We start from the raw sequence: 25,249 nt of genomic DNA, 5'->3' as shown, positions 1-25,249 counted from the left end.
GGCTGCCCTGCAGCCTCCTCCCTCTCACCTGGCTGGGGGACACAAATGTCTGTGTGGCTGCTTCTCCCTGGATGAAAAAAGCCAGTCAGATATGGGGCTCTGCTGCTCAGGGAAACCCAAATCCTTCTCCTCCATGGCACCTCCTGCATGGCAGTCACATCCCTCAGCTCCCTCTGCCTCCAGCCTTGCTGGGAGGCAATGGCTGCAGAGGGCAGGCAGGCAGATTGACCTGGATACCTATGGAAATTAAATGGGATTAAAAAGTGACAATCTCAGCAGGAATCTCTGGCTGGGGAGACTGCTGGCCAGGCTGCACTCCCCCTGGGATGCTCTTGCCTTGGTGGCTGGGAGGTGCAGATTGAAGACTTACCAGACTGAAGGTGATTCATGGAGTTCCTGCTCCATCTTAATCAAATACACATCATCAGCAACACTTCTGTGCACACAACACCTGGAGAGCTGCAGCAGGGTCGGGTTGGTTGGTTGGTTTTGTTTTTTTTTTCTTTTTAACTCTCGCAGACTTCAGTGGGAAGAATCAGAAGCATCCAAAACTGGAGGGATGGTGGGGGAGGTTCCAGAGGCACCAGTGCCACTTGCTGTCCCAGGAGGAAGCAGTGGCTCTGGTGAGGAAAGCCCAACCTCTGAGCTGGGAGAAGCCCTGTGCTCCCCTGCACAGCCCCTGCTGCTCCTCAGCTTTCCAGAGCACGTGGGCAAACAGCAGCAAACACAACCACACTCCTCTTAGGAGCAGGAGACAAACCACCAGCAGCCTTTGACCATAGAGTATTTTGCATCATTTATTTAAATACCTATATTTATGCATTTACAAATTTTCATAGCTCTGGTTGTAGCCTTTTTTTTTTTTTAATTTTTTTTTTTTTTTTTTTTGTAGACAGTATTGCAGAGAAGGTAGCTTTTGTAAAATGAGGTCCATGTATAAAACTATGGAACAGATTGGAGAAGGGAGGGAAAAAAAAAAGTTTCCTTTCATACTCTAGAATCAGAAACCAAAGGAAGTGACCGAATGGAGGGGGAGAGGGAGTGGAAGGGTTGGGACAGCCCAACCTCAGCTCTCTCACAAGCATTACATATGTCAGTGCTCAGCTACAGTCCTAATGGGGTAAAAGTCTTCTTTCAGTCGGTGCAACGCCTGTTTGCTAAAGCTTCAGCAGGCACAGAGGTCTCTAAGAAAAAAATCAAAAGGAAAGGATCTACACACTGAGAATGCAAAGCCTGGACAGCCTCAGGATACATTTTAAGTGCACAAAATGCCCATAGGAGACTGCACCGACTCACCAGTAGTGCATCCTCATCCCAAACTTCATTTTGCATAAAAAGTTCCCTTTAAGAAATCTTAGCATTTAAAAAACCTGGTATCTGAGCTCTTCTAGCCTCAGCACTTTGAGGAATTCACTTGAAAAATACCTCCTGCTTTCCCCATTTGGAAGCTTCAAAGTAATATTTTGCTTTAGCTGATACCAATTGAACAGCTCATGGATTCCCAGTGTTATCTCTGGGAGGAAGAGGCAACAGATACGGCATTGCAAGTTATTTACACACATGGTACAAAAATGTCCAAGGGTATGAAAAATCACCAGGAACACAATTTTGCAGCAGCCTCATTTACACCTGTAATTTTATACCATTTATTACATTGTACTAACACACCAGATTCAAAGATGTGCACTCCCTTCAGGACATTCAGGAGTTACAAATGTATTGTGATTGCATAATTCATATTGCACAATTGTATAAAAACATAAATACTAGCTATTCTATTTATTTTTATTTTTTTTTAATACAAAATACATGTCACGTAGTCAAATATTCTCTTCAAGTGCAATTCAGGTGCTCTCTTTAGTCCTTCCAAGAAAAAAGGCAATTTTTTTTTTTTGATAGTTTTGGCACAAAGTTTAACCTCCTTCCCGTGCCAGCAGTTCTAATTACAATACGTATGCCCAGAACTTCATATAGTAGCAGTCATATACAGACAGTATAAAAACAGGTTATTTACAAAATGAACCGGACGTACAGGGAAGCAGCAGCCTCAGAGGTGGGATCTGGACCCTGGCTTTAGCATCATTCCTGCTGTCAGGAGAGGGGGGTGAGGATCCCTTGGGATTCAGGCGGGTTGCTGCGGGTTCACATTGATGGGCGGGGGGTGTCCGAGGAGGCCGATGCGCTGTTTCTGCTTCCTCTGCTCCGTCATCTGGAAAAATTAAGAAGTTTGCTCATTAGGCCCAGAGGCTTCCCGTGCGTCAGCTGGCCCGGGGCTGCCTGTTGTGGTTCCTCTTGTGGTTCCTGTTGTGGTTGGACTCTGCTCTGCAACCCGCTCGCTACCAGCGCCCGCCCGGCACAGAGGCACCCACAGCTCCTGGGGCACATCCATCACCTTCCCTGCTGCTCTGCAAGGCCAGCGAGGAGAGCAGCTCCCAGAAACCTCCCCCCCCTCAGACATTCTTTGTCACCCATCCAAGGTGCGAGGCAGACGAGACGCAGAGGGTGGAAAAAAAAAAAAACCAGGGGCGAGCCCTGAAGTCAGGCTGGGAATACCCTTGTTGTCTGTGCTGGAGGAGACTCAAGAGCTCCCAAGCCAACATCCCTCCCCATCTGCCAGGAGCCGAGAGGCAGGGCAGGACAGGGGTTTAACCACCTCACTGCCAGGCAGCCCCATCCTTGGCAGGGCTCCTCCATCAGATAAAGAAACGTTTCTCCTGCTGAGTGCCACCAGCTCCTGAGGTCGCATCCTCGCTTTTTAGCACTGATACTGAAAACAGCCACAATCCCACCCTCCCTTCTTGGTTTTGTTTTTTTTTTCCAAGCCTTGGGTGGTTTCAGACAGCTTGCATAAGCCAAGAGGCCACGTCAGGAGCAGCTCGGGCGTGGGCAAGGTCTCCAGCAGCTGGATCCCTGCAGGACCTCCCCACCGCTGCCTCTGCGGATGCATTTTGGCTTCCGAGGAGCTGCCACGTGGGATGGCTTGTAGCAGCTGGATGAGGAGCATGCCAGGACAACACCTCACCCCTGGGCCACCCAGGGGAGCCCAGCACTGCTCCTTGGCCACCACCAAGAACCCCCCAGCCTCAGAGCAACGTGGTGCAAATGCATAACCAGACCATCGTGTGGTCTCGTTGCTGCTGCTGCTCCTGCCCTCGGGGTGGGCACCCCTCTAACACCTCCAAACAACCCTAGCAGTTAATTGTTTCCATTTTCAAGGACTTAATCACAGCATCATAGAATAATCTGGGTTGGAAGGGACCTCTAAGGGTCATCCAGTCTTGGATTAAGCAGGGACACCCTCACCCAGATCAGGGTGCTCAGAGTCTCCTCAAACCTCACCTTGAACATCTCCAGGGATGAGGCCTCAACCATCTCCCTGGGCAACCTCTGCTGTTTTTCTACTTTTTCTTCAGGGTAAATCCCAAATGTCAGCTGATATAACCAATTGTGGCAGCAACTCCAGGAGAAGGCAGACAGCCCTGTTCACACATCTCATCCACTCATCCTTGCCCAAGAGCTCCAGAGCCACCCCATAGCCTTCCAACATGGGGCATCCCAGCACAGCCTGGAGACCAACCTCAGGTCTGGAGTTCACTGTGGGGAAAGGAATTGGTCCCAAACAGACAGTTCTGGGCACCTCTAAAAGGCTCCTTCGTGTCCCACAGACCGCACAGCACTGCTTGCACTGGGGCTGGCTGTAATTACAGCCCCTGAGCCCCTGGGGAAAGGCTGAAATTCAGACATTCCTCTGGAAACCATAATTAAGCTCAAGTGAAGCCCAAGGGAGAAGAGCAGAACTGTCCCTGCTCCTTGCCAGGAAGATGACCACAGCCTCCTGGGGACAGTCACACCTCCCAGGCCTCTGCACCACACTTCTGGAGGGCTCTGTGCACAAAGGGCTTCTCACAAAGGGTTTTCCCATTGCTCCCCAGTCTCAGAACCAGCCAGGACTTTTGTTTTTTAACCATTCCTAAGACAGACCCCAAGCTGGAAATGCCAGAGGCAAGGGGGACTTCATTAGAGGAGCACCCCTTTACAGGTGATCAGATGCTCTGAGCAAGAGCCAGGACTGCATGCAGCCAGGAAACTGGATTTAGAGGACATGTGAAACAAAAATGGAAAGAAAAAGAGAGTGATGAGAAGAGACTCTAAGGGATTTTTCATGCTGTGTAGAAAAAGGGCCAGTGCAGCCTAGTGCAGGTGTACCTAAACCAGGTGCCTTTAAAAAAAAAAATTAAAAAAAAGGGAAGAGCAAAGAGCAACCAAATGCAAAACAGAGAGAAATGTTACTGCAATACCAATGCAGAACATCACTAATCCTGCAAGAGGCACAATCCTCATCCAGAGGGCACAGGGCTGCAAGAGGGAGCATCTTCAATCTCTGCCACATCTACCTGGAGATGCCAAAGCTTTACAGCTGCAGCACCTGCACACCTCAGCCAAAAGGCAACAAAAGCTCAGCAGGACGTGTTGCAGGGGGGCTGTCAGTGCTGCAGTCGTGCTGGTGAGATTAAGCAACAAAACTGAGGGGCTTGAGGTTCACCTGAGTCAAGCTGGACTCTTTCTCCAGGGATGGCATGGAGCTGCACAGCCACGTTCCAAAGGTTGCAGGGGAGCTGGAGTTAACTCCTGGAGCAGGAGCAGGACACGTGCCAGGTGCACCAGCAGAACACATGCCACAAACACACACACAGGGACAGGCAAAGCCAAACCCAGCTCCAGCTGTGAGCCACGTTTGCAGTGACAGGGGTCAGGGGTCCTGGCTGGCATATGGGGACAGTCTGGAGAGAGGAGGCACCGTCCATCAGAGGCACCTCACACTGCCTGACGTGGGAGGAGGGAGCTGGAAAGGGCTTCTGGGTGACTACATCTAATCCCCTGCTGCTGCAGACAATTATGTTGTAATCTTTTTGCACAGAATTAAAGTGATCAAGATTTTAATGGCTCTTGGAGCACTTCTCTGGGAGAGCGTCACGCTGGATTTCAGGCTCTAACAATTACAGTCTCCAGAAACCTAATGAGCTTGAAAAGCAAATTAATGGGAGGTTTTCCTTTTATTTAATTACAAATAAATAAATACAAATAAAACTTCCCCGGGTTAGTTCCTTTTCCTGGAGACAGCTCCTGAGCAGGAGGAGGGATATACTGGTTTTGTCACATAACTGGAGCATCCTGCAACTTAAGCAGGGCTCTCAATAACGGTACTTAGGGGAATTCCTAAGAGCTATCACAACACTAATGAAGCTGGTTTCCTCTGTTGCTTTTACAGTCAAATAGCTCTCTAAAAGCTAAATCCCTCATTCTTACATTAACAAAGAGTGAGAAGGGTTTTTAGCGCTCGGTCAGCCAAGAGCTGCAAGCTTCAGAAAGAAAAGCATTCTGCTCCAGAGCTGGCTGGAGCTGATGGAAAGACTCCTGGTGACTGCAGACCACTTTGAGTCAGACCCTTCAAGAAGAAGACGCAAGACACATGCTTCAGGATAATTGTTTCCAGGCAAAACAGCAAAACCACTACCCAGCAAGTATTAAAGTGCAGACAAAAGAGCAACTGCCTCCGATCCTCCATCCTCCAAACCAACTAGAGCAAGGGGCCCACGGCACAGCCTCTGAAAACTAATTACAGCCAAGAGCAGCATGGTTTCTGCTGCCAATCCTGGGCTTTAATCCCTTCCTTGTGCTCCCTGGGGAGTGGGGCAGAAGGTCCCAGCCCCATCAGGAACACGGAGCCTGCTCGGAAGGCAGGGAGCCGGGCTCCCAGTCGGTGCTGCCTCCCAGAGACTCATGTCTCCATGAAGAGAGATGGATGAGGGAGAAAGCAGCCCAGGCCAGGGCAGAGATGGGGAGTGGGAATCTGATCAGTGCTGGAGAGAGTTGTGCCAGCTGCCTGGCAGCAGGAAAAGCACATCTGAACAGACAGCAAATCAAACCTGCTGGGCACTCCTGGGCCATCAGCTGCCCTGGGATACCAGTGGGTGCAAGTCAGCAATTCATTTTATCCAGTGCCCATATCTATGCAAACTTCACTAATTGAACCATCTGGCTCAGGTTATTAGTTATTAATCCATACAGATAAGCAGCCAGTCAATTTGCCACCACAAACAGCTCCCACCAGGGCAGGCAACAGCCTTTTCTCTTTCACTCCCATGGGTACAGACAAGATGAAATAAAGCCCTGCTGCCTCTGCAGGAGCCATGGCTGGGGTTGGGAACAACCCTCACCATCCCCTCAAGTTCCAGCCAAGCCAAAAGTCCTCACACAAGTCCTCAAACTCTTGCTGCACCAAAAAATCCCTCAGCAACCTGTTGCAGGGTGTCAGACAGCAGTGATACCTGCTGGAACATACCACCTTCTGTGGGTACAGCTGGCTGTGCTGCAGCCTGGAGCATGCAGCAGCCAGGAGGGACCTGCAGCAGGTACTTGCAGCAGGCAGGAGGTACCTGCAGCAGGCAGGAGGTACCTGAGGCAGCAGCAGCACCAGCCCAGGGGAGCAGTGCAGACCAACCACACAGGGACTTCTCTGGTTTCTCAGTGGGTTTTGAGGTCCCCACAGCAACACAGCACATCTGGCAGCAACATCACACCCTTTGGCTTGCAGGCTGGTGCTAAGGTCTGAGGATTAAAACTCCTAACACCACCACTGACACAAACACTCTGGCTCCCTGCACCAGCCATGACTGATTTAAGTTTATTTCCATTTGTGTTTTTTTTAAAAAAACAAACCCATAATTTTCCCCATTCTGGAGGTGACCACTTTGGACTATGCTGGCTCGGTTGGCACTGCAAGCCAGGGGGTTTTGGAAGGACATTTTGTTTGTTCAGTTCTTTCCTGAAGATTAACTACTTTAGAAAAGTTCTCCCTGGGGTTTGCAGAAGCCACAGAGCTGTAAAACACCACTTTGAACAAGCTGCTTGTGGGACCTTTGTCCTGCCCATACCTGTGTGTGGCCACACGCTCCCAGCCAGCTCTTCCTTACCTGGTCTTTAAGCTCTGACAGCTGGCCAGAGAGGTTGCTCACAAGCTTCATGGTGGACTCCAGCTTCTCCTGCAGGTTCCTCAGCTCATTCTGCTCCCCTTCAGAGTCGCTGCTCACCAGAGACATGGCCCTCATCCGGGGGAACCAGTCCAGGTTTCTCTCCTGAGGATCACACACGAGTTCACAATTAGTGTTTCCCAGATGCAAACTTGGACCCAAGTGGCTGGGTGCAGGCAGACCTGGAATGCCAGGCAGGGACATTCCTCAGACACCTGAGCTCTGGAGTTATTTCCATTTGCATCCTATTGGAAAGTTTGCAAAGATGCCCATGAGAGGCAAGGACACAACTGCTGCTGAAAATTAATGGTTACCCTTGGCTCTTCCTCCCCAGAAACTCCCTCTCCCCAACCATTTCTTCTTCAGACCCACTTCAGGATAACATGTGGACACTGGACATTAAACCAGGATGGCTTTCGTGTCTGGACAAGCATATCCCAGTGCTAGAAACCTGCTGCCACCTTACAGCCTTTTCATTTGTGTTTATTGAGAACTTTTCAGCTGATAAAAGCAAACTGGTTGGCTTTTTTGGTCAAGCATTGTTTGGTTGTGCTCTCTAATGAAAGAAGCCAAGTTCTACCTAACACCTTCAGAGGGGAAGCACTTCCTTTTCGATGAAAAGGAAAAAAAAAATACTCCAACTTGTGTTCTAGACTGACCAGTTCAGGCTAAAATGTGTGAGGGATGAACTTAAAATGAATTGCTTGTAATGAAAGTTGTCTCTCAGGCATACAAATTCTCTGATATCCCATGTTCCAGTTGCAGCCAGGAACTGCAGTGGACACGCTCTGTGTTATTACTGTGGATGCAGAGGCTCACACAGACTCTCACCTACACACCAGTGGCATTAGAAATAAAAGCAGGAAAGGAATAGAAAGCCACAAAAGAGGAGGAGGAGGGGTGCACAACGCATCTTTACACCTTAGATTTCAACACCAAGCTGGTTTCCTATCTAGTCTGGTTCTCCTCCCACGTTGGAGCTTCTCTCTAAAATGGAAGTTACACTAATGCAGGGTGAGATAAGGATGAATGCTCTCTGCCAGGTGACACTGAAACAACTGTAATATTTTAAACAAACCTGATAAGAAGGTCATAGCCTAAGGGATGACAATATCCCAATCCAAAGATCCATCAACATCACTAATTAACAGGGACCAACATTGGCCCCACTTTGCAGGCTCTTCCCTGGGTGCTCCCTCAAACCCACAGCTGGATTCTGGGGAACTGCAGAGCTCTCCTTGGCTTTTTCCCCTTCCCAGCTCAAATCTCTGACTCCAACCCTTTCTCCCCCTTCCAAGCTCACTCATCCCCAGGAACATCCAGCCCTGCTTAGATCAGGCTTGTGCACCTCTACAGAGATTTGCAGTCTCGTCCTTTCTGCAATTCAGATGTGATGCCAAGATTTATCATCTTAAATTAGCTGCTTCTGATCTGCCTGCAGTTTGCTGCTGCTGAGCTGACAGGGCAGAAGGTAGGTCCTCTCCATGCACTGCACCACAGGATTCCCCCACATGATGCAAAACTGCCAGGAAGCCTTTTTTTTTTTTTTTTTTTTTTTTTTTCCTCCTGATCTCTGTTTATAGGGCAGATGGTTTCTGCTAATAAAGGAAAAAATATATGTACAAAAAAAAGATGCCTTCATCGAGACAAGTGCCAAAATATTTTGGACTTTAGGGAACGACAGTCCCACAATTAAGATTTAATAGTAGGAACAGGCAACATTTCCCTGTGTTTTTCCAGCAGCAGTAAAATCCTTGGGGAAGACAAGGCAGGCTCATCACTCCTGCTCAGGTCCAGCACCTCCCCCCGAAAATATTTCCCCTCCCTAGCCAGGGAAAACAAACTAAAGCAAGGGCTCTTCCCCTCCCTGCTCTTTTCCAGACCAGAGGTTTCCAAGGACAAAGCAAATTAGATTATAAAGCAATTTATATTCACAGGTTCACCTGGGCCCTCAGGTCCATGTCCTGAGGTTTCTAGGCAGATGCAAGCACAGAGCCCTGAAGCTCCTGCACATTCCTTATTTTTGGAAATGGCCTTAAATCTCATCCAGTTCCCTGATGCATGGGCAGGGACACCTCCTACAGCCCAGGTTGCTCCAAGCCCCATCCAACCTTCAACACTGCCAGGGATGGGGCAGCCACAGATTCCCTGAGCAACCTGTTCCAGTGTCTCACCAGCCTCAAATTAAAGAATTTCTTCCTGATGTCCAACCTAAATCTCCCCTCTCCAAGTTTTAAACCATTTTCCCCTCTCCTCTCACTACAGACCCATGTCAAAGCCCTACCCCAGATTTCTTGTAGGTCCCTTCAGATATTAGAAGGTTGCTATAATGCTGGAGGAGCTGCCAGAGAGGTTGCAGACAGTTGCACCACAGGCAGGGAAGGTGATGGGCAACCTCAGATGGTGGCATCAAACCAGCAACTGCTGCAGCACTGGCAGCTTCTACAGGCTGGGCAGAAGTTTCATACTCACTGGTTTTCTGAAAGCCCCAGCTCTTGAAACCTCTTAACTGTGGGAAATCTTGGCTTTCACTTGAAAAAAAAACAACAATCAAGTGCTTCCCTAGTTCTCGTGGCAATGGTGAAAGATTAAACCCAACAACATTCTATGGGAACTCTGCAAGCTGAGAAAGGAGAGGGCTAATGGAAAGGAGAGAAGACTCCCTGGCAGGTCTCTGAGCAGAGAGGACAGGGCTCCCTTTTGAGCCTCAAGCTGGCAATACCCCTGCTGAGTCCTGACCCATCCTCAGAAGATGTAACAGAGGCCCCCAAAATTCTCTGTGCAGAGTCAGGCTTAGGGCAGGACCTGTCCCCATCACACTGCCTGGACCATGGGGCTGGAGCCAGCCTGTGCCCCCCTGGGGTTTCATATAACCTGCTGCCCAAAATTCACCTGAAGTGTCCATCTGCCAGGCAGCAAGAAGTAACAGGATTTCCACACAAGCAGCCTGGACAAACACCCTGCAGATGTGCAGGTCAGACTGCAGGGATGCAGATAGCAGCCACCAGTGAGCTCGCTGAGACACAGCTCTTCCTCTTCCTCCTCTGTGTACCCACCATCCCACACCCATCCCCTCTGGAGACCTTCAGACTGTTCCTACAACCTCCACCAGCAGCAGGAGGCTGAGGAGCTGGGGGTGCCCATCCTGCTTAAGTGCAGACTTCTGCCCCAACACCCTGGCTGTGCTGGAGGGGTTAAATAAATAGGTAATAAAATAGGTAATGATGTCTCAAGGTGAGGTGGTGAAAAGGGAACTAAGCAGGGGTGCAAAAAGGTCAGTCAGTGCCTCCCTCTTCTGAGGGCAGGAGAAAAGATTTAGATCTCCACGATCTAATTTCTGCTGAGCTTCAGCTGACACCGGGGTGCCTGCAAAGATGCAACCTTACATCTTGCACTGGAGGGTCTGGCCAGGTTTCCAGAGGCAGGGAGCCACCTGGGAAGGGGCGGGCAGGTCCCCCCGTGCTCCCTGTCCCTGCCTGTCCCCATCCCTGCTGCTGGCACCCCCCGTACCGATGCCCTTCTCCACCGCGCCCGGTGTGCGGGCAGCTCCCCCTTCCCGGCACCGCTTCCCCTGCCCTGGGCAGCCGGGCTGAGCCAAGCCGCTGACGGAAGCCGAGCTAACCACAGGGGCTGGCTTTCGGGTTAGCTCTTTTCTAGGTAAAGTTGGAAAAGTCCCTCCCGGTAACCAGCAGCATCATTAAATCTCAGACACGGGGGCGATGCTGACCGTCCGCCATTGGAAAGTGGAAAAAAAAAGAAAAAGAAAAAAAAAAAAGAGGAAGCGGCGCTGCGTGATGCAGATGCGATTCATTCTGAGAAGCGCCTGCTCCCTCCCTGCTTCTGCCAAAGGGTTTATTCTAAGAAAGGTTTCTGAGGCAACCTCCAGGCCAGCCCTGCCAAGAGCTGCATTAGCTCTGCTCCTCCTGACGGCGGGACCGGCGCTGGCCCGAACCTCCGGCACCTCCGGCACCGCCACCCGCCCCGAGGAAGTCGCCGACTCTGCTGCCGGGGCTGCTTTTACTCAGCTACTGCTGTGCCTGATATTTATGGGGTGCTGAAGGGCGAATAATTCAGTGCTCGTCAAAATAAATCCCTCTACCTGCCCTGGGAAGGCTGCCCGGCAGCCGTCACTTCAGCAGGGCAAGGCGGCAGCAGCAAATTGCAGTTCCTGTCATGAGCTGTTAAAAATCATACCCGGACAGCTAATAAACACCTTTGTGAACAGCTCTGGAAAAGAATTTTTTTGTTGTTTGTTTGTGGCGAGATGAAAATCCGTATGGCTCTTTCCTGTGCTTCCTGGAGAAAGCCCCACACCAGGCTGGTTCTCTCCTCCTGATCCCACACCAAGCCCCACTCCTCCCCTCTCTGCAAAAAAACAGCACTCGACCCTGTGCCCCCTCCACACGAAAAGCAGTTTTAAAGCCTCATATCCACCATGTCTTTGAACGGGATGATGATGGTAGAAAGCCAATGATTTTTTTTTTAATTTCCTTTTCACTGTTGCCACAAATCCCTCAGTGGCTTTTTGCACTGGTGCAGAGCAAGTGACCTGGAACTTACAGAAACCATTTCTAAAGGTGGAAGACAACCACATCCCTGTAGGAATCCATGATGACCCCCAGGACAGCTCTGCTGTGGCTGACTCACTCCAGCTGTGGTTACCCCACCAAGCATCCCTCAGCTTGGTGCCACTGACTGGAACCCCTCCAGGTCACCCCTTTCCTCCTGCAGGAAGGACACTGTCACCTCTCTGCAGCAACCTGCTTCTGGCTGTTGGGATCTGCATTTTAAGCAGGACACCTTACCCCCCATCAGATGGGCAGGACAGGACAATTCAGTGTGCAGAGGCTGAACGAGCAGCTGCTGGTGGCCATGGCTGCACTCACCAACCTCCCCTTGCACAATGCACCCACTGTGGGCTGAGAGGCCCCTGCAGCACCCTGTGGCATGGGGGTCACAGGCTCTGTCACCGAGGAGGTGGCAGCACTGACTCAGGGGACAGCCACCATGCCACAGCCCCAGGCCACCTCCTGGGCACACGCAGCCCCATGGGACTTTTTTGTCCCAGCGTTGCAGACTGAGTGGTTTCATATCACCCTTGATGGTTTCCAGCTGGAAACCTTCCCCCCTTGCTGCTGGAGCCAGCAAGGACACAGTGCCCACCCTGCAAGCTGCATTGGGATGCTCCTGCATCCCAAGATGTTATCCAAACAAACCATGGCAGGGAACTGGGCCAAGCTTTGGCCTCTCTCTTCCCTTATCCAGGCACTTTTCTGCCTCACACTCAGCAAACTGAAACCCTTGACTAGGCAGCAGGGATGCCAACCCCGTGGTCCCAGCAGGGACAGCTGCCCAGGTGCTTTGCCAGGGAAAAAACAAGAACTGGGCCACAAGAAAGCCAGGAACAGGAGGTTACTTCTGCAGGTTGCTTTGCACACCTCCAGATCACCCTCAGGCTGGGTGGGGAGGAGGAGGCTGACCAGCCACTGCTCCCTGGGCAGCTTGGCTTTGTACTTTTGTACTTCCACACTGATTTCAAGGGTGGAACAAGCTGCTTTGCTATCTAAATGCAAAGCTGGGACCCATGCCTATGACACAGTGTTTCCAGCAGCCTGCTGCCAAACACACCTCTTGGCTCTTCCATTCCTCTGCTGTTATTTATTGTTTAATCCTGTAATTACATTGGCTAACTCTGGTATGGTATCTCAAGATGCAGCTTGCTGGGAAGGTATCACCAAACGAGGCAGTCTCAGCTCCAGTTTGGATGCTGACCTCCTCAGCCCTCCTTTTCCCAGCTTGTACCCAGTGCCACTGCAACCAGGAACCCCCAAACCCCTCATTTCTTCACCTATAACCAAGCAACTGCCTACAAGTTATTTGCACGGGCTGCTCTCTTCTGCATCTGCAGCCAGGTTGGTGTTGATCTGACAAGACTTTTCTATCCAATTCTACCCCACAGTACAGCATTGCCAAGCACAAATGACACACCAATGTCACCAACTCAGTGCCTGATGCTCTCTCAGTGTCACTTCAGCTCCCTACACACCTTTCATCAGTGATGGAATCCTTAAATCCCTTTTGGAATGCCTCAGGTCTGCAGCAGCATTGCCTGCCACTTGTCACCCCTGCAGGTGCTGCAGTCCAGACCCAGCCTTGGCCACCTCCAACCAGGTTATAGCCAGGTTTTATTGGATCTAAGGCCTGGGGACAGGGTCAGCCTTGGAGGCCACCATCAGGTGAGCCTGGAGCAGGCTGTGAATCACTCAGCCCCAAGTTCCAGAGGGCAGTGACAGCCCTGGCTGGGTGCTGAACACCTAAGGAGAGGTTTCCAGTTGAACTTGCACTTCAGGAGGAATGTGGTGGTAAAAGGTGACACTGATGAAGCCTTGTCCCTGCTTACCAGGAGGCCACATCTTGGCTGAGGCTGCAGGCTACACTGGACACCCAGTAAAGAAGAGAATTTGCAATTGTGGCACAGCACATAGCTCAAGCCCAAAAGACAAAAAGCCCAGTGGTGTGTTTAAACCTCCAGTTTTGTACAAAGAGGTCAGCTAGGGGATGGAACAAGGTCTTTAAGCTTTCATTTCCATTCCAAATTCCTTCAAGGACTTCTGCACCATCTCTCCTGATATGGGAGCTTGGGCAATGCCCTACACCTCTGCCTCACTTTTGCAATAAAAGCTCAGTGACACTCACCCTGCTTGGTGCAACCCTAGGTGAAAAATCTGTGGAAGCTGCAAGAGCTGGTTAGGAAGCTCTGTGCTAAAAACTTATTTTTTGATATGCACACCTGTGTGCCTAAAAATCCCTCCCAGCTGTGTGGCTCTTGCCCATCCTGCCCAAATGCTGATGTGAAGGTGTCTGCAGCCCCCCAGGTGAGGGTATGCAAGGCTTGTGCATGCAAATATTTGTCAGCACACTGCAGCTGCATGCACAGCAGCTTCTGAATGCAAAGAAAGCCAAGGTGTGCATGTGGTTTTCTCTGTCTCAAGCTTCAGAGCAAGAGGTTTTTGCATATTCTGAATGCCTGCAGACAGCTGTTAGCAGCAGGCCTTTGCCAAGGCTCTGGTGACAGCTGGGCTGCTGCTGAGGCTGCCCCAGGAACTGCAGGCAAATGCAGCAAAAACTGCAGGAGAAATTCTGAAGGCAGGATGGGTAGATAAGGCACTAACATGGACTAATCTGGAGGGAGTTGCACGGAGTTCACATTAGTCATTTGGGTGGGGATGTCAGTGTCTGGCCAACACGATAAGTGGATCCCCCCCCACCTCCTACACCCTTGGGATTATTCAGACATCACCTGATCTTCCCTGGTGACTACAAAGCCACCCAGCAGCTGAACCATGTGCCTTTGTTCCTGGGAAACAGGAAGGCACTGGGCTGCCAGCTCCCCAGCACCATTAGCATTCTGTCCACAGAAACACTTCTCAGAAAGCATTGATCCATCCCCAAGCCTCCCTTATCTGAAGTGCACATCTGCAGTGATGTAGCCACACACACCTCCAGCAGCCAGGTCCGTCAGGAGGGATGCAGAAACACCAGGAACTAAATTAAAGGCCAGCTCTGTGACCACCAGAGGTTTCCTCAAATCCTACAGCCCTGCCCGTGTTAATGAACAGACCTCAGGAGGTGGCTCCAGAAAGCAGTTTGAAGGGAGCTGCTCCATGCCAAGCCTCTGTTTGCCATCTCCTGGCATCCACAAGGTTCTCAGCCTCCCCAGCACAGGTACAGACAGCAGGACAGGGGCTGATTGACTGCACCAGCTCCTGAATCCCACACAACCAGCAAGCCCATCAACCCCCTTGCATCTACCCCCATCTTCCAGCAGAGATTTAACTATCCCAAGCTCTGCATCCCCTGTCACAGCAGGACCAGGCTCACCTCACTGATGGAAGTGAATAATTCTCCCTGCTCACAGGGGTACAAACTGGCCAGGACTTCCAGACCTCCTGGCTAAAACTCAAGATGAGCACAGGGCTCCAAACACAGGGAACTTCAACAGAAATCACCCGAGACCCCAAGCACCAACAGAGCCATATTTGTGTCAGAAAAACTGTTATGGGAGGTATAGGAACAAGCCAGTACAGTTGTTAGATTTTATTTTGTCAGGTGACTGCCTTCTTTTAAAATTGGATCAGACTTTCCCCATTCAGAATACAATAAACCTTAAGCTCCTGTTCCCAAGTTTAACTGTTGACTTCCTTCTTTATGCTGCCTTTTAACTTTAACGAGCTTCTCTCCCTGAAGAAGTATAAAATTCACTACAGAACTGTAGTTAATCATTGATTTTTAAGGCTACAATCTCTTTCTATGCTAGGTCAGATTCCTATAGGCTACAAGATGAATTCTCTGGGCAGGATTCAGCTCTACCATCTCTGGTACAGTGGGTAGCCTCAAAATTGCCTTTCTACACACGTTATTTTTAGACAAAAAAAAAAAAAAAAAAAAAACACCATCAAAATTCAAGATTGCTCTTAAAGCTTCTGAATATTCACTAACCAGCATAAGTTAAATTGTCCAGGTTTCTTTTGATACCACAGTGCTTAAAATATCTTTAAAGCACTCCACAAGCAGCACTGGATGCAACTGATGGTGAATACAATTTTCGTGTCCTAAATTTGGGTTGGATTTTTTTTTTTTGCTTTGTTTTTGTGGGGTTTTTTTTGTTGCTGTTGTTGTTTATGTTTTTTTCATGTTCTGTGGTGTCAGAACAACCCATACATACCAAATGGCAGAGAAATTTTTCTTTTTTTTTTTTTTAAGTAGTGTCAAAAGGCAGAAATCCAAGAGTTTTCTGAAGATATTCTGCTGGGACTCAGAGGAAAGGTGAGGCATATTTGAGGTGTGTTCTGTCATCACAGTATGACTGGGAGCACATCATGCTCCCTTACCCTCAACTAGAAATTGCAGCTCAACAATGGCACCACCTAACAGCCCATGGAAAAGACATGCCCCAACTTTGTCATTATCAAAGATGTTACAGTGCCACCTTCAGTCTGGAAATGTGGGGAGAAAATCCCTTTTCAATCTCACCACGACATGAGGAGGTTTTCCAGGAGTCTGGCTGCTATGAGCATCAGGAACCCCCAGGTTCCCATTCACCCTCTGGACAAACACCTCATAAACAGCCCCCTCCAATCTCAGCCTTTGTAAACACTGATGTGGTTCCAAGATTCCCTCTTTTGCCTGTCCTGGGTTCAGGGAACAAAGGCAGAAGGCTTCAGTGGCAGATGAACCACACCCTGAGTTACTCCTAGATAAGCCTTGGGTAGAAAAAAGGATTTCAGGCTCTTAGAGGAATATTTAAAACAGGTCTGGTAGAGAGTGATGTTCATCATGGTTTACACTTCAGGCTAGAAACTAACGTTTTTAGTGCTGAGGGACAATGGATAGAAAATTGATAGTTTCAGAGGAAGCTTTTCCAGAGGAGTCCTAAGGAATGTCATCTGGGAGATGCTGCCCAGAGCTACGGTGTCAGAGCAGCTCTGGTCCTGCCTCTGCTGGCTCGTGGCAGCACTGATGTGCAAAGCAAATTCACTTCCTATTCCACAGCTCCTACCAGTGAGACCTGCTGCCAGTTCTCAGTTTAAAACTGGCTCATGAAATGCTGAGAAACAGCAGCTACAAGGCACATTTTGGAACCTCCCAGCTAGAGCATATACAAAGTCACATCTGCACGAGAGCCTTGGTCTGAGCATTATTTATCCATATTCTTGCTCAGCCCTTGCTGACACTGCCATGGATGGGAATTCTGAGAAAAGTTCTCCAGTTTTTGTGCTTCTTGCAAGCATATTCAGTGACTGGTTTTCAGTTCTTACCTATTTTCCACTGCTAATCTAAAATAAGAATTTGTAAACCAATTGTTTGTTGATTGGAACTTTTTCTAAAAAAAAACCACAAAAACAACAAACACCCAAACAAACAAACAAACCCTAGTTTTAACACAACACAAAGTTGTCTTTTACAAAGAGAAACATTTGAAAAGGCACAGTGCTTCCTCCTGAAAATAATGTGTGCTGCAGTGGGATAACTAAAGGGAGCAACATAAATCAGACTAGAAAGCAGCAGGGATGGACTTCCTTATCTCACTCTGCTAATCCTCTATCACCTGACTGCTCACAAGATTTCTTTAAGCCCTCGTTACTGAGGCAGAAATCCAGAACGAGGACACACACTTTAGTGACCCCAAAATAACACATTTAACCCCTAAGAGCTCTTGGTGGGGTTCAGATGCTGACAGGACCACAACAAATTGCCCTCTCAAAGGGAGGTTGTGCCCTGGCAGCCAAAAAGCTGGAGACATGGAATAAAAGTGTTCTGCTGTTTATCTGTCTGCAGGCAACTAAGGAAATAACTAATTGAAACATTATAAATCAGAAATAGCTTTTGCTAACCAGCCAGAAGACACACAAATTAGTAATTGGGGTTTAGGATCTAATTCCAGGAACTCAACCTGCAGCTTGGCAGAGATAAGGCTTTTAATTCTCTCATTAAAAGGCCTCACAATTGAGCAGATATTAATTTTAATGTTTTACAATAATAATAAGCTAAAATCATATAACAATAAATCCTACAAGTCAGTCTCAGACACTTACACCAGGACAGGTTGTGACCTGTTTGTTACACCTCTCATCAGATTGAAAATACTCTGCCTCAACCACCAGTTGTCAAAGCAGAACAGCTTCTCTGCACCCCATTTCAAGCCATTTCAAGAGGCTACCTGGCTGGCACTGCTCCTTGCCCCTGCCTTTGGCACACACCAGGAGTGGGGCAGAAGCTGGGAAGCTGCAGGGAGATGGTCCCAAGTCCCTGGGTGACTGCAATGCTGCTCCCATGAGTGTCCCTGCCTGCACCATCCACTTGCAGCACCCTGCAGTATGCTGCCAGCAGCTCTCCTTTTATCAGGCTCTCTTGCCAAGTACATCCTAAGTGTATTATCTAGAAGATGCTTCTAAAAGGAAAGGTATTTGGTGTAGAAAAAAAAAAAAAAGTCTTGCTCCAAGTTGGTATTAACAAAACCAGTAAAATTCAGCCTCGTGTATTTCCCAGGTTTGCCAGCAGATTGGCCTCAGCTAGAAAAAAAGAAAACCAGCTCCAAACTCACCTTGATCATTTCTGCCACGTAACTCTCTGGTCCTGTATACTCAGTGGAATCTTTCACTTTCACTAACACAATAAAGCACAAATAATGCCACATATTGTGCTCTTCTTTAATGTGCTCTTCAAAGGTGACTGTCTTGTTGTCAAACTTATCTCTTTCCAGACCTGCAAGAGTGACACATACACAACCCTTAGTGTTTATGAACTGGGACAAAGAAAACCAGCTAGAACCACAGGAGTTGTTTCTAGAGCCTGCTGCTCTTCTTCCCAGTCCCAATCCTTCCTAAATAAACCCTGAGTACCCCAGATAATCCCAGCAGCCCCATTCCCAGGGCAAACTTCCCCGGGCACTGCTCAACACTACGCCTGTGGAAAACACAGTTCTTTAGAAAACCTCTCCCATTCCATGAGGGAAGTATTCCTGGAAGCACAAGAGAAACAGAAACTCAGGATTTCAGGAAAAAGGGGAATGCTGAGCACACATTCCCCATCCCTTCCTGCTGCCAGGCTCCTGTGTGTGTGTGGTACCCAAAACACCAGGCAGGGCCAGGCAGTAACTCAGGGCTCCAGTGCCCTGCTTGGCTGCAGCTCCCTCTCACTGGGACAAAGCAAGCCCTCATTCTGAAGGGTGTTTCCACACTCACCACAAATAAAGCAAGTTGTTTTTAAAATTTCTTCTTTCTTCTGCTTTTCGCTCCTTAAATCAGCAAAAGTGTCAATGATCACACCAAAAATCAGGTTAAGGACAATGATGATGACCATGAAGAAGAAGAGCAGATCATATATCACACGAGCAGCGAAGAGAGGCTCCTGCAAGACGTATTTTAGTCATTAAGAACACAGAGAAGACACAAAGCTACCCCTTAGCCCTTGCTCTTCTCAGCTCAGCAGCAGAGGATGCTGCCCCACAACCCCTCCCTTTAGAGGCTCCATTCCTGATGCTCTCCAACCATAATGTACAAATCAAAGCATCAAGTGAAACTGAAACACCAGATGACTGAAGGAGAAGCCCCATTAGTCAGTTACCAGTATGTGATCCCTACAGAGCTGCTCTTTCTGCTTGCTATCCCTCTCCTTACACACACTGAAATTTCTTCTCTCCTGACCCCCACCCTGCAGGCCCATCCAAATCACCTCCTGATAATTAATCTGCTTGTATATCAATATGGTTTCAGTGTTGACCATGAAGTCTTTTCCTGGAATTTAATAATATTCCTTTTGTTTCTGCTAGCAGCCATGTGCGGGGACATTAAAGTTGGACTTGCCAACACCTCTGTTTCATATTTCTTGCAGATCTGAATACCCAAACACCTAAATCCCATTTTCAAAAGCCCCCTGCCAGTAGGGTGCCCAGCTTTTATTAAGAATGATGTAACTTTTTAACCACTGTAAGCTGCAAATAAGGCTAAGTATTTGAAAACTCTTTGAAACTGCAGATAATAAAGAAGAGCATTCACTCTGACAAAGACTGCTCCTTTGTCCCCCAGCCTGGCTTTGGGGCATGACCAGAGGACAGCTTGAGACAACAAATAAAAAAATGGAGCTACATGGGCAGCTTTGGGCATTATGAAAAATTCCTGCTGCTCTGAGTGGCCCTGCCTGGCAAGGTCTCCAAACAACATCCTGCCTTCCCACAGTCCCTTCTCCAACCCAGCCTGCTCCCTGCTGTCTCATCCACACCTTTTTTGCACATCTTCCCTTTCCCTAGGGATGCTGCCCACAGAAACACTTGCATCACATCCTCATTCTGCTACCTCATCTCTTACCCTTCACTGGCTCAGACTCCCTGCTTCAAATCTTGAACCCCCAAAGCCCAGACTGCTGGCTACACCATGTGTGTTCCTCCTTTGGGCTCCAACCTGGGCAGCCCTCGAGCTAAAAAAGGCTTAAGAAAAGGATGGGTAGGAGGCTGTTTGAACTGGCTGCTGTTTAATCTGATGTTCCATATCACCCAGAGGGGAATTCTGGTCCCTTCTGGTCATGATGTATTCTACAGCTGCTGAAGGGGAGCGTATACACATTTTCCCCAGCAGAACCAGATCCCCTACATGGTTATCACCCTTCCACCCCCATCCAGTGATAATTTACCTCTTTGGATGGTTTCCTGAGCACATCACCTACTCCACCCCCACTCCTCAGCCCGTGACTCAGTACAGTAACAATGCACATCAGCAGCGTCTCGCACGTATGCTCCTTATTCTCTTCCTCCATTTCTTCAGCAATCACTTCTGTTCACACAAAGCAAGCAAAGACACGTTTCAAAGGCAAGAAGACCAGTTTTAAACAATTCTCCTCATCTTTCACTGCTTATGCAAAAACCTGCCAGGTCTCCAGCCAGGGCTGCAACCCCCTGTTAGCTCTCACTCAGAGAGCTGCCCATGGGAGCAAGGCTCTGCTGGGGCTCCAGCCTGCCCTTCTCTCCCCACCACTTTTTCTTTTGTGCTTGAACTGCTGCCTTTGACTTGGTTAAGTCTCTCTTTCCATTTCTGTCAGCATGAACAGCTCAGATCACCAGCTGCCTGTTTATACAGCATCCTAGCTTTTTGACAGCTCAGAGGACAAAGTGTTGCCTCGTACACTCTCCCTTGGTGCCTGACAGATTGCACAGCCTTTGGGCTGCACTCAAAATGGCAACTTCAGCTTGGAGTGTTCAAATGGCTAAAATACCACTGCTCAGGGAAACAGCATGTCACTGAAAAAGTAACACGCTTCTTTTGACCCTCTCTGCCTTGGGCTGAAGCCTCCAACTTCCCTGCTTCAGTTGCAGAACTGCTGGAATTAATGACCTGATCTCAGCTACTCCCCCTGTCCCCATTCAGAATGTCCAGGAGAAGACCCCACCTTCCTCTGGACACCTCAGAAAGGCCCCATGGAATCCAGAACTATCCAAAACCCAAGGTGGCAGAGCAATGGCCAAAGGTTTGGGCATCACTGATATCCCTGGCTTCGTAGGACCCTGGTATCAGGTTAGTTAGGATATAAAAATATCTCTGGAGTTTTCCTTTCTGCAGCCAGAGTATACATGAGGCAGCACACTGCTACCAGAGCTTAATAAAGCAGCTGCTCTGGGATCCATGCTGGACCTTAGTTTATTAAAGAGGACACTTGAGCAAAACAGAGCCATCTCCTCTTGTGAGCAGGGGCTTGTGGCCATTATTGACCTTTGAAACCTTGGCCCATGAAGAGTTCCACTTTACAGAGCAATAGCTGTGTTCTGTCTGCCTCTCAGAGCCATAAATCTCCCAGAAGTAAATTACATTTTCTAGAAAATAAACCCAAAATGTTTCAATACCCGATCTGAGGCTGGTGATTGTGTCACAAGTAATACCTTGCATCCACTTTTTTGATCTCAACCCCCCCCAAACCTACCCTTGTCTCCTTAATCCACTGAGTACTTCCTGCTGTGATATTAAAACCTTGTTCCTTAGTTAGCTAGATAGAATAATGCTAACAATAAATTATGTTCTGCTCCATATTTCACAGGGCATTATCCTCTGAGATCACATTTAATAGCCTAATGTTTTAAAATAATAAACTTTGCAAGAAGGTAACTGCCTCACTTCCTTCTCAAATTGATAAGGCAGAAAATTAGAGAACATTAACAGTGTTCCATCCAAGTATGGTTTAGTTTCTCTAGTTTAATCACTTCATGTAACAAACGCAATCTGCACTGCTAGCCTTAATAAATGCTTTTCAAGTAGATACTCTAACCCTGAGCTTTGTTTCCCAACCTACTGTGTAGAAATTAGTTAAAATATATATATTTTTTTTTTTTTAAATTTAAGGTGCTTAACTATAAAACGGGGTGTGTGTTATGAGCTGAAGTGCAGATACTCACGGTCTGAGGGAATGATTGAAGAGCAGTTTTCACTGCTGCCTGCTTTGCATACATCTGAATAAAGGAACTCTCCAGTCATGGTCTCACCTGGTTCTGTGCGATCTGAAAGCAGAAAGCAGTGAAATCAAATGGATAGCTGAACATTTGCTGTGTCTTGCAAGATTACTTCTCAGCTATTAAGGCACCCCATCATATTCAGAGTGCAATTACCAGGCAGATTTAGGGCAGTGCATTACCCCAGAGTTTGGCAGGGCACGGTGCTCTCTGATTTACACATTCAATTATTTCAAATTCGAGCATAAAATCCTTCTTATTTCTATGAACTGAAGACCAAAGTTGGGCATTTATTTTGCATCAGCTCCAGTGTTGAGAGAGTAATTGAAAACGTTCCATGAAGCCTGTGTGCACGGTGAATTTTCAAGGTGCCTTGAAACCCTCCCTCTCAGGGCCTTCCAAGTAGCAAAACAAACCCACTGCCACCAAGTGTCTGTGGCATTTCACAGGGAAACGTGGAGTAACTGGGTCAGTGAGGTTTGGGTCTCTCACAGTAAAATTAGAAAAAGTAGTGGGAATGTCAAAGAGTACTTGTCTGAACGGCTCAAGTGTCAGAGAAAAAAAACAAAGGCAGAACAGGACAGAAAGCAAACCTCTCCTCTAACAAATTTAAATTCTGTGCTTTCCACCCACTGAGCTGGCTGCTTGATGCTGCAGGGTAGAGAAACCCCCCAAATTTTAAGTTAGAATAAGCAGTCTGAGGTCAGCAGAGAGAAACCTGCTACAGGCTAAATTGTACCAAGATCTGAGGGAGGTTGATACAGTCCCTAAAACTATGACCAAATCAGAGTAAAAGAGATAAACCTCTACTTTCCATCAGCATCTCTTTGATGCCCTTCACTTATACTCAGTCTGTTATTTCAGATAAAATCCTAATTTTTGTCATGCTGAAACTAAACCCCCCCAGGAAGAGCCAATAGAAGCAGTCAGGATCTGGCAGAGCAAGGCAGAACTGAATCCACCCAGTGCAGAGCTCCTCCACCATGGCCCACCTAAAGTCTGCTTGTCATTAAACTGGGGGAGGGAGTAGGTGGAGCTGAATTAGATAATCTCAACTCTTTTAGCAAACAGCAAGGCGAGAAATCTCAACCATGTGCAGAAAAGCCTCAGTGCTATCACCAGGGGTTCCTCCTCCCCATCCCTCTTGATGCTGCAGCAGATTGTGGCATCTTGTAAAAACACTGGGGGATCCATTTGCCCCTCTCAGTTTGGTTTTTTGGTAAATATAATTTTAAATTGAAATGGTGTCCTTTGCAAAGCAAGAAACTGTCAAACTGGTGAGGTCTTCCAAAAGGATGAAGCCCTCAATATGCCCCGGGGGGGAACAAGAGCCCTTTTGTTTCACCAGCATCAAAATAAGTGGCCGGTACCAACCTGGCAACAACGTCTCATTAGGGAGCTTGTCCACTTCCAGGATAAAGTCATCTTTGAAGAAGAGGTAGCCCACGATGGAGAACAGGTAGACCAGGATGAGAGCCAGCACAGCAGTCAGGATGATGGACCTCCCGTTCCGAGTGACGCTCTTGATGACGTTCAGCAGGGTCTCCTCTCTGTACACCAAGTCAAAGAGCTGGGGCACAACAAACAGAACCAAAGATGTTTCTCCCACGTGCTGCCAACACCACCGTGGGCACCCTACATCTTGGCATAGCATTAGGGAGACATTTTAGACATTAGGAAGAAATTCTTTGGTGTGAGGGTGCTGAGCCCCTCAGGTTGCCCCCAGAAGCTGTGGCTGCCCCATCCCTGGCAGTGGTGAAGGTTGGATGGGGCTTGGAGCACCCTGGGCTGTGGGAGGGGTCCCTGACCATGGCAGGGGAGTGGGACTGAATGAGCTTTAAGGTCCCTTCCAACCCAAACCAGTCTGGGATTCTGTGATATTGTGGGACAGCGCATTAACAAAACCAACCTCAGGCTTTAAAGAGCATTTAAAGTATGTTTGGGTTTGGTTTTCGTTTTTATAGTTATCAGAACTTTAACACACTAGCAAAGACAAATACAGCAGAGGGAGATGGGGTCCTCCTCAGCCCCATGGCACCAGCCCTGTGCCATGCACTTGGGAAGGTAAAGAAGGGAGGCAGCTCTACCCTCCTCTTCATCTGTACTTGCAGGACTGAGCAGCAGTTTGGGGGTAAAGCCCCCCCTGGGTGAGGGTCAGGGCTCCTTCTGAAGTGCTAGATGCACAGTGTGTGCTTTGAACATGAAGCTGCTGACACAAACCATTGAATCTTTTTAATAGTATCACTGCCCCATCACAATCTCAAATTCATTTCAAAATGCAATTGGCTGCTTCCTTTAAGTCTCAGTTTGAGTGTATAATTAAATAAGCAATATTTAGTCTCCAGTTCTTTTAAAAAATCTCTTTATGGATGCACTCCCCTCATTTTTCACTCCTCTGGGCCTGTGATAATTCTCCAGCACAGCCCAGGCAGGTTGCTGCTCATTCTGGTAAGCAAGGAGAGATCAGGTATTTGATAAATTGGAGCTACACGAATACAGAAAATAACCAATTCCATTACCAGAGGACGTAAGCATCAAACAAAAGGCCAAAAATAGAGTGTTCTGAATGGGATTTAAGGTTTGCTTTAAGAGTGACACATTTTCTCCACCAACACTAGGATCTACTCCTCCAGTGCTTATTCCTTTAGTCTTGTGCTGTGCACCCCAAACAGAAAAAACCCACATATGCCAGGGATCTGTCAGTGCTGTGAGGTTTGGGGTCTGGCTGCAGCTGAGGAGACATTCCAGAGCTATCCAGCTGCCCCAAAAGCAAGGACACTGTGTTATAGTGATCCATAACAAGAGAGTAAAACACCCTGAAGTCTGTGTGCCTCCTACTCAGAGAGCAAGGGGGCTCCAACAGTTCAGCTAGGTATTTTATGGCTAGGTTTCTCAATTATTTTTATTTTCACCCCTTGTGTAAGAGCTTGTAGGACTTTAGGAAGCCTTTAACTTTCACCAGGTATTGGTATTACTTGGAGTAATGACATTCTAAATTATTTTATTATCTTGGAAGTCAGAAGCAGGGCCAGGAGCTGGAAAACCTGCACCTTAAAAGTCAAGAGGAGTAAAAACACAGAGAGGAATGGTAAAAACCTTTGCTGCAACTGCATACACATTACTGTAATGAGCAATTTTAACTAAATTTGACTTTGGACCCAGTCAGTTCTCAAAGGAGTGCCTGTACAACAGCTTCCCAGTGGCAAAACAGAAAGCAGGAGGCATA

General features: G+C 48.1%; 1 protein-coding gene across 3 annotated transcripts in view; it reads right to left on the bottom strand.

Moving 5' to 3' along the window:
• Positions 1–779: 779 nt before the first annotated feature.
• The window catches only part of ITPR1 (inositol 1,4,5-trisphosphate receptor type 1), a 163,504-nt gene continuing 139,034 nt past the window's right edge, over positions 780–25,249 (bottom strand). For all 3 annotated transcript variants that reach the window (XM_030458159.1, XM_030458158.1, XM_030458161.1), the window contains 7 exons: positions 23,398–23,593; positions 21,970–22,071; positions 20,220–20,359; positions 18,776–18,941; positions 18,136–18,296; positions 6,975–7,136; positions 780–2,209 (listed from right to left, as the gene is read on the bottom strand). In XM_030458159.1, the coding sequence (XP_030314019.1) occupies positions 2,123–2,209; positions 6,975–7,136; positions 18,136–18,296; positions 18,776–18,941; positions 20,220–20,359; positions 21,970–22,071; positions 23,398–23,593 (1,014 nt within the window). In that variant the 3' untranslated portion in view covers positions 780–2,122. The remainder of the gene's footprint in view (positions 2,210–6,974; positions 7,137–18,135; positions 18,297–18,775; positions 18,942–20,219; positions 20,360–21,969; positions 22,072–23,397; positions 23,594–25,249) is intronic.

This window comes from Calypte anna, chromosome 12 (genome assembly GCF_003957555.1).
Source record: "Calypte anna isolate BGI_N300 chromosome 12, bCalAnn1_v1.p, whole genome shotgun sequence".
Taxonomy (NCBI): Eukaryota; Metazoa; Chordata; class Aves; order Apodiformes; family Trochilidae; genus Calypte; species Calypte anna.
Note: the sequence above shows the minus strand (reverse complement) of the source record. Positions and strands in the feature narration are given on the sequence as shown.